The sequence below is a fragment of the Hypomesus nipponensis genome, chromosome 9, assembly GCF_054491055.1.
Source record: "Hypomesus nipponensis isolate SF chromosome 9, ASM5449105v1, whole genome shotgun sequence".
In the NCBI taxonomy this organism is placed as follows: Eukaryota; Metazoa; Chordata; class Actinopteri; order Osmeriformes; family Osmeridae; genus Hypomesus; species Hypomesus nipponensis.
Window position 1 is genome coordinate 18493198 of NC_140369.1, and position 8588 is coordinate 18501785.

The 8588-nt window shown below is 42.8% G+C and overlaps 1 protein-coding gene across 1 annotated transcript; it reads left to right on the forward strand.

Moving 5' to 3' along the window:
* The first annotated feature begins 255 nt into the window (after positions 1 to 255).
* Positions 256 to 6399, forward strand: LOC146273375 (intermediate filament protein ON3-like). Its single transcript, XM_084706036.1, has 9 exons — positions 256 to 835; positions 2328 to 2536; positions 3155 to 3215; positions 3411 to 3506; positions 3739 to 3903; positions 4179 to 4304; positions 4567 to 4787; positions 4998 to 5041; positions 5436 to 6399. Exons 1-9 carry the CDS (start codon positions 377 to 379, stop codon positions 5843 to 5845), a joined length of 1791 nt encoding a protein of 596 aa, XP_084562162.1. The 5' UTR covers positions 256 to 376; the 3' UTR covers positions 5846 to 6399.
* The last annotated feature ends 2189 nt before the right edge of the window (positions 6400 to 8588 follow it).

Below are 8588 nucleotides of genomic sequence, written 5' to 3' on the forward strand. Positions count from 1 at the left end.
TAAGATTGTGTTCTTCTTCTTCTCTCTCTCTCTCTCTCTCTCTCTCTCTCTCTCTCTCTCTCTCTCTCTCCCTCTCTCTCTCTCTCCCTCTCGCTCTCGTTCTCCCTCTGTCAGATTCACTCCGTGTGCTGTAAATGTGTAACAGGACTCTCATTCTTCTTCCTTCGACATTCCACCATCCCTTTCTCCCCTTACCACGAGGATCAGCCAATCGCCTCGACCCCCGGGCCCCTCCCCTTTCCAGATAAATAGTGGCTGCGGGAACAGGGCCCGTCCTATCTGCTCGACTGACTCCCAGCAGCAGTCTCCCCTCTAGCCCTCTCTCAGACCACATCTCTCTCTCTCTTTCCACCTACGTGCTAGAATCCCAGTTATCATGTCGACCAGAGCTGTGAAGACCACCAGCTACTCCGTGAGATCTTCCACCTCGTCAGGGATGGGCGGGGGCGGAGGGTACAGCAGCCGCTCCTTCTCTGGGGGGCACGGGGTTGGGGGAGCCAGGCAGAGCTACAGCGTCCGCAGTGCCTACGGCGGGGCTGGGGGCATGGGCGTGGGGGGGTACAAGGTGGTTGGGGGATACGTGGCAGGGGGGTCTGCTCAGAGAGGTGGCGGGGTGGAATTTGGGTACATGGGTGTGGGGGGTGGCATGGGGATGGGCGGTGGTATGGGGATGATGAATGGAGGCTGCCAGCCCCCCATCACGGCTGTCACGGTCAACCAGAGCCTGCTGGCCCCCCTCAACCTGGAGATCGACCCCTCCATCCAGATTGTCCGCACCCAGGAGAAGGAGCAGATCAAGGGCCTCAACAACCGCTTTGCTTCCTTCATTGATAAGGTGAGTTTCTTTGCTTGTTTCCATGCATTTTCCACAGATCCACACATGTAGCGATGCCTATGAATGATATCCAGTGCATGTGCAAAAATGTACGTGATGTGTGTTTCATGTGTAGATCTACATAGTTTCCAGCAAAGGCATTGTCTGCTTTATTGACACACGCAATATTGTTACAGTACAGTATTATTCACCATATGGTGCTTGTTCTTTGTAATAGAGAGCTGCATGGGAGGAAAAAAGTTACATTAAAAAAGTGAGATGAGGTTAGGTTGTATCAGGGATTTTCCGTGATAGGTGAGATCACCCCCTATCGGGTTGCAACCAAATGTGAGTTGCACAGTCAAAGCGTGTGTTGCATGGAGAGAGCAGTACAAGTAAGTACACCAAGCTGAGTACAGAATGTTTCTGTTCGGAAGGGGTGTGTCATCTACATGCAAAGACAATAAACCCTGCTTTGTTATGGAATCATACAACCTGTGGCAGTCACCCAGCACTCTCTAAGATGGAAACTTAAAAACTGTTATTTTAGAAGGGGAACCAAATGATGATAACTTCCTGAGCATCTTCTTATTAGTGAAGGGTTGGATGGGTGGAGGTAATGAGGTAAGAGTTAAGGAGAAAAAGAGACAGTGGTTTTAGTTACATGACTTAAACAAAGCAAAATGCAAGTAGAATTTACATTTTCAGCACTCACAACTGTTTATGTGTCACCCTAATGTCAAGACCAATACATATCTGTATGGCATCAACTTGTAACTGGTTAATGTAAGACTTATTGCTGAGAAGATTCTTGAGACTTTCATCACTCATTGTCTAGCACATCCCAAGTCAAACAGGAAATGACATGGGATGGCTGAAACACTACAGTGCTAGATAGAGGTTTTGGAGTGTCTTCTGTCTGTCTTGTGGATTCTACTTCTACTTTGTCACTTCTCTATGTCATCCATACCATAGAGGGGCCCCCGAGGGGCCACTTGAATTCCATGTTAACTAGCAGTTGACCCTTCCTCACACACACCTTTGTGCACACAACCATCCCACCTTTTCTATGTCCTTTGTGTTTTAAATTTGAACACTACCCCACCCAAAGGCAGGGGGCACAAAAACATGGAAAACATTGAGAAACAGTGCCTCATTGTGTTGATACACAGAACTTGGATGTAAACATATGGAACTTTGTGGAGGACAAATTGGACTGGCGTCATTATACTGAAGCAGTTAACCCAGGGTACAATGTACAAACTGTCCAATATTTTAGCAACCATTTATCCAAGCATTCCTTCATAGATACATTTATTGAAATCTTTCTTTGATTCCAATAGTTTCAGCTTAAGTATTTTCTCTTGATTATTCATTGCAGCTACTTTATTTCCACCTAAAAGATCATACTTCAATTAAATCTCACAAACCAGTATTTTTTTAATCCATGATCCACCCATTCATTAAACACTACTAACCGACTTTCTGATCTGTCTGTCTTCCTGACCTGCAGGTGCGCTTCCTGGAGCAGCAGAACAAGATGCTGGAGACCAAGTGGAGCCTCCTGCAGGACCAGACCACCACACGCTCCAACATCGATGGCATGTTCGAGGCCTACATCGCAAACCTGCGCAGACAGCTCGACGGTCTGGGCAACGAGAAGATGCGGCTGGAGTCCGATCTGCACAACATGAAGGGGCTCGTGGAGGATTTCAAGTGCAAGTAAGTTAGCGGAAAAAGTGGAATGGGATTCAAAGAAACGTTTTTTGGGGGTGTGGCTCACTGGGCTAAAACACAAAGGCCTAAACCGGGGGTTGCGTTCGATTTCAGCCCGGGCCCTCAGTTATCTCTGTCTCCCGCCTCTCTTGTCTCTCTCTATCATGAAATGTTTAATAATACATTTTGGAAACAAACATTTTCATTATGCTTACCTTTATTAAGTGGTTTTCTGATTATTAAAAGTTATGAATTTGTATTTAATGTACAGTGTTAACAATGGTGGGAAATAGATCAATTTAGCACATGCTCCCTGTGCTAAATTGAACTTTTACTTCATGTCATAATAACATAATGAATTGAATATAATTAGTTTGAATGGGCATTTTCAACCATATGTAACCTTAAACTGAAGTCTTAATTTAACCCAGACCCTAGCCTTATCTGTGTTGAAAGATAAATATAGCACGTTTGTTCTTTTGGGGCATGACTAAATGACTGCATGTACAATTTTGTTGTGCCAGTTGCAGAATCATGCTAAAGTTGGAAAGGATGCACAAGAAACATGTCTTCCATGTCCATGTTTGTGTGACACTTACTCAGTGGCTTGAAATTGTTTCCAAGGTATGAAGATGAGATCAACAAGCGCAACGAGTGCGAAAATGACTTCGTTATTTTAAAAAAGGTCAGTATCCTTCAATTCAAGACCTGAAACTTGTCAACTATTAGTCACAGTGACATATAACAACATATTTAGCATTAGAACACTCAAAGCTATTAGCTTTACCAGCCTTTTAGTATGTATAATTTGAATGACACACACACACATCTGTATTACCTCTTGAACATATGCCTTCTGCTTCGGGATGTGGAACCTCAGGACACAGATGCAGCCTACCTGAACAAGGTGGAGCTGGAGGCGAAGCTTGACTGTTTGTCGGATGAGATCGAGTTCCTCAGGCAGATCTATGAAGCGGTAAGGTATCACCCCCCCCCCCCCCCGCTCCCTTTACCATGACCTCAGTCAAACACATCATCACAACGCAATCCCACTTGATCCGGGGCTTATTTATGTGACCCTGTCATGTCAAGCCAGCTGTAATAACAGTGTTCACAAAGAAACATCCCATGCGAGATGTTCAAAATGGCCACCATCGTTCAGTTTCGTCGGATTCCCAATGGATTCTCAATGTTTTCATTGTGTGCAGGAGCTGCGTGAGCTGCAGGGCCAGATCAAAGACACATCGGTCGTGGTGGAGATGGACAACAGCCGTAACCTGGACATGGACTCCATCGTGGCTGAGGTCCGCGCTCAGTATGAAGACATCGCCAACCGCAGCAGAGCCGAGGCAGAGTCCTGGTACCATGCCAAGGTACGGTGAAGCCCAGAAATAAAACTCTACTACCCAGAATGCACCAGAAGAAGGTATCATAAAGGTCTTTCACTTGCGCCCCGCCCCTCCCCCCCTACATGCAACTTCCCACCTATAATCAATAAACAACACAACAACATTGACTCGCCCCAGCCCCCCAAAACATCAACATGCTTCTTATTGACTCAGGTTAACCTGTAATGGTGTATGTTCTGAGAAGCTACAGTAAGTTGTGGGTTTTAGTTAATAGAAATGTGTGCTTGTGCCTCCAACAGTATGAGGAGATGCAGATGTCAGCTGGCAAGTATGGGGATGACCTGAAAAACACAAAGGCCGAAATCTCAGAAATGAACCGTAAGATCATGAGATACCAGTCTGAAATTGACCAAATGAAGAATCAGGTGGGTGCCATGAGGAAAACATGTATTTTACACAAATCCACAAATGTGCCAAAACTGCACCCTAGCTGAGTGAAAGTTTAGAAAAGTTCAATCTAACCTCTAGGCCTCAGGCAAAGTAGTCAGCAATCTCATCATCTTTCTTATGTCTTTTTGTAATCAAACAGAATATCTCAATGATTAAAGGGAATACTGGGGATGCCTTAGGATACCTGGGTCAGTTAACTATTTCGAATATTAAGCCATCTTCCATCTATCTCACCAGCGTGCTAACCTGGAAAGCCAGATCGCTGAGGCAGAGGAGCGTGGTGAGCTGGCTGTGAAGGATGCCAGACTCCGTGTCAGGGACCTGGAGGTTGCCCTCCAGAGAGCCAAGCAGGACATGGCCCGCCAGGTGCGCCAATACCAGGAGCTGATGAACGTCAAGCTGGCCCTGGACATTGAAATCGCCACCTACAGGAAGTTGCTGGAAGGAGAGGAGGATAGGTAAGATCTTGATTAAGAGAACCCAGCTTCTCATCTTGCTCATCTTGCTCATCTTCATTAGAAAATGATAGCTAACTGAAACTATAGCAACAGCTGGTGTCCAAAGTTAATCTTGCACTCTGGTGTATATCATGTATATATGACGATAAAAAGAAGAGTTCTGAGTCTATGACTGGCAATGTTTGACAATCTCTTCCCTCTCTCCAACAGACTGTCAACTGGAATCAAGACCATTAATGTCTCCAAACAGAGTTGTAAGTTATTGTGCTCACATGGATTTATTGTGCCAACAATTATTGAACCCACCAGAGGTGGATATAGTACAGAAGCATTTTATAAAAAGTTGTTCTGCTGTTCTTCAGACAAATTCTACTTGAGTAGAACTGTGAGTACAGGTCTAAGACATTTCTTCAAAGAGTAAACAGTCACAAGCAGGAGAACCAAGTAGTTATGTAGATAAGCCTACTTTCTTTTGCTGCTAATCAAACAAGAGTAAATCCTAAAGACAAGCATGCATTATTCTGCTTTCTGATTCCACGAGGCTCTAGCATTCTTTACTATGCTAAACAATGTCCTGATACATTGGATGATAGGCATAAAAAAAACTTGAATATAACGTTCATTTAACTTAAAAATCTCAATCCGCAGCCGCAAACTACAATTCCTACCCAATGGAGAGCACCCGCACCGCATCCTACGTCAGCTCTAGCTATGGTGGATTCAAAGCCAGCCCCCCCCAATTAGTCCGCTGTAACTTTGATGCAGTCAAAGTCAGCCCCCCCGAAATAGTCAGCTGCACCTTTGATGCAGTCAAAGTCAGCCCTCCCGAAATAGTCAGCTGCACCTTTGATAACAAGGGAGAGTTGAAGAGCAGTGTGGTGAGCCACAACAGCGCCACCGTCAGCAGCAGCAGCACCACCACCGTCACCAAAACAACCAACGTTGTCATCAAGACCCTGGAGGCCGAAGAGTCCATGGGAGAGTTGGAGGCGCCTGAGATAACACCTGACGTCGCGGAGGAAAAGGAACAGGAGGCAGATGCGGAAGACGACGAGTGAAGTCAATGACGGATCTCGCTCAAGGCTTTTCTATCTCCGTCAGTTTCTGTACACTTCTCCCGTCTTTGGCAGTTTGTTACAGGAGTTACTTGACTCCAGAAGGGCAAAGTTTCAATGAGCCCCTGTCTCTGTGTTGAAACACTGCCATTCATAAATGTGCCTTTTAGATTCCGTATCCAACCTCGTCCCCACCCTCCGACCCTCCCCTTAACCCTAAAAAAAGATTGTGGTGGTGAGAAGTTTAGTGATGGGTTTTCTGGTGTTTGTTGTGAGGCTTCCCACTGTCAATGTAGTCTCATTCACTGTGGTGTACGTTTGTTGCTGTTTGTTTCTGCTGTAGCACCAACACAGACAAAACATCAACACAGATGATTTGTTCCATTATGCAGTATTTCTGTAATGACATTGATGAGTTAGACCTACTGCACTTGAAGGGCTGAAAGATGAATGTCTGTGTAGTTCATTCTCCATGTGTGTCTCAATAACATCGAAAGAGCATTTCTGTTCAACGCTGTTGGTGACTTTTTTCAGCAATAAAACTACTTCAACACTTACACCAGTCATAATTGTGTTAAACAAGTTATGTAAACAATTCCCCTTATTTCAAACCCTATTTTAAAAGGTAACACATAATTGACATAGTATCCATTATCAGTGTCTTTGCGAAAACCTATAAGAACTACAAGTACTTTTCTAGGACAGAGGAAATTGTGTACACAGTTAAACCGCAGTGTCAAAGGTAAGCCTATATATGATAAGCCTGAGTAGGTAGAAGATGATTACATTAAAACACAACAATGACAGTCAGTGAGTATCATGCAAATATAATCATACATCTCCATGGTTTGCATCCACATGACCAAATCATTTACTCCAAATGAACACCAAATAGTATTGGAATATGAGCAGGATGTTGTGTAAGGGGGGCCCTTTTTTAATCTGTGAGTGCCACTGAATATTTTCCTTTCACAATTCACTGTCTCATTACATATTGTAACTTATGTTGAGGAGCATGATAAAAAGGTTACCATCTTGTGCCAATAGATGGTGTAGAAGCTCTGATATAATTTCTCCCTGTTTCTTCACATACAATGGCTATCATTGGAAATGACACCCAAACCAAACTGTCTTGACTTTATGTTCTTGATCTTCTGAACATGTCTTTGGACTTGTGACAGGACTTGTCAACATTTGCCACTAAAGACTATTCAGAATTTGCTTTAATGAGTACTGTGGACTTTAATCAAGCAAAACAGTAAACTTCTGAACCACACCCCAACCCCTTGAACAAAATCTGACCTTTAATGTGACTAAGTATCAGAAGCACTTGAAAAAACACAATTAAACTTGTGAGTAAAAACATCTGTGTAGTTTCATTTTGTGGTGAAGGAGTGAAGACATTTGAAAAGAGCAGAGGCACAGGCCAAAACTATTACAAATTCTTATTCATATAGATATATGTGCTCAGAAAATGAATTATAGTGTTGTAATCTGGAAATGTTTTAGTAACGTTGTTTTGAGACTTTTCACCTTAAACTGTATGCACATTGGACTTGGGTCTATGTTAAGTCAAGACACTATACATTTCATATCATGCATACCATGGATTCAGTGACAATACAAGTTGAAATGCAAAAGTAAAACAACAGCCCATTCTTTTTTCAATATCTCTCAACCTTGTATGGAGTTTCCAAGGAATGCAAAGTGCCCCACCCATATCACCAGAACGAAAGCTTCTGGGGGATTCAGATGTAAAAGTTTGAAAGCTTTACTGTTGTTTGAATGTGTTCATTTGTCATGGTTCATACAATGCTTGCTCAAAGGTGACATTGAAATGTGAACATACAATGAAAGCGCTTGCTAAACTTCGAAGGATCAGTTCATGTCTTGCATTGATCGGTGTAGTTGGTTCTGCTAAGCCCTAAGCCCTTCATGGTTTTGATAAGGGTTGGAGGTATCAGTTTTTGAAATACCTGCTGGATTTGCTTCCCATACTTTGAACCACACCTCCACAACCCACACCTGAAAGGGGCATCCATCTGAAATGAGCCCAGTTTCACTGGTTCTATTCCCTAATCTGTCAGTGGTCTTCAGCCTAGTCCAGAGGAATTCAAACCTGTTGCTCCAGGCGGAAGAAGAAGAAAAAAATGCTAATCTTTTGTGAAACAAGACATCTTGCCAAGGTTTGACAATTTATTTTAGGCATTCAGCAGACAGAGCCATGATGAGACAAGTTAAGGTTATGATTATACCCGCCAGTGCATCGTTTAGTTCATTCAATAAAACTCAAAAGCTGACATGTTCTACAAATTACCATGGAAGGAGATCAAATGAAGTAACGCCTTGTAAATATGTTTAGACTTGTAACTGTCTACATAATGTCAGTTAAGACCTCACACCAAGATTTAATAATGATGTAATAATTTATCCAAATTATATATTTTTAAACCATTTACCCCCTTAAGAACAACTAATCTTTCACTTAACATAATTTTTAAATAATATTGTAAACGTATTGACCGTACAAAAAAAAGATAAAAACTAATTTACAAAAAATAAACAAGAAATAATTGTATTTTCATACGTATTCTGTCCCATACTACATCTACAATGAAGTAGCCAAAATGTGTACTAATTATGTGACAAGTTTTCATCACCAACTAATATCAACCACCAAAGACATCAACTCTTGATATCTTTTTGCTGTCCTACCTCCAGACTAATACAACAAACATTTCACATT

Excerpts from the sequence above, each read along its gene's own strand:
- LOC146273375 (XM_084706036.1), top strand. The coding sequence starts at position 377 with ATGTCGACCAGAGCTGTGAAGACCACCAGCTACTCCGTGAGATCTTCC. Across the intron at positions 3,507-3,738 it reads TCAGGCAGATCTATGAAGCG|GAGCTGCGTGAGCTGCAGGG; the intron begins GTAAGGTATCAC and ends CATTGTGTGCAG. Across the intron at positions 3,904-4,178 it reads AGTCCTGGTACCATGCCAAG|TATGAGGAGATGCAGATGTC; the intron begins GTACGGTGAAGC and ends TGCCTCCAACAG.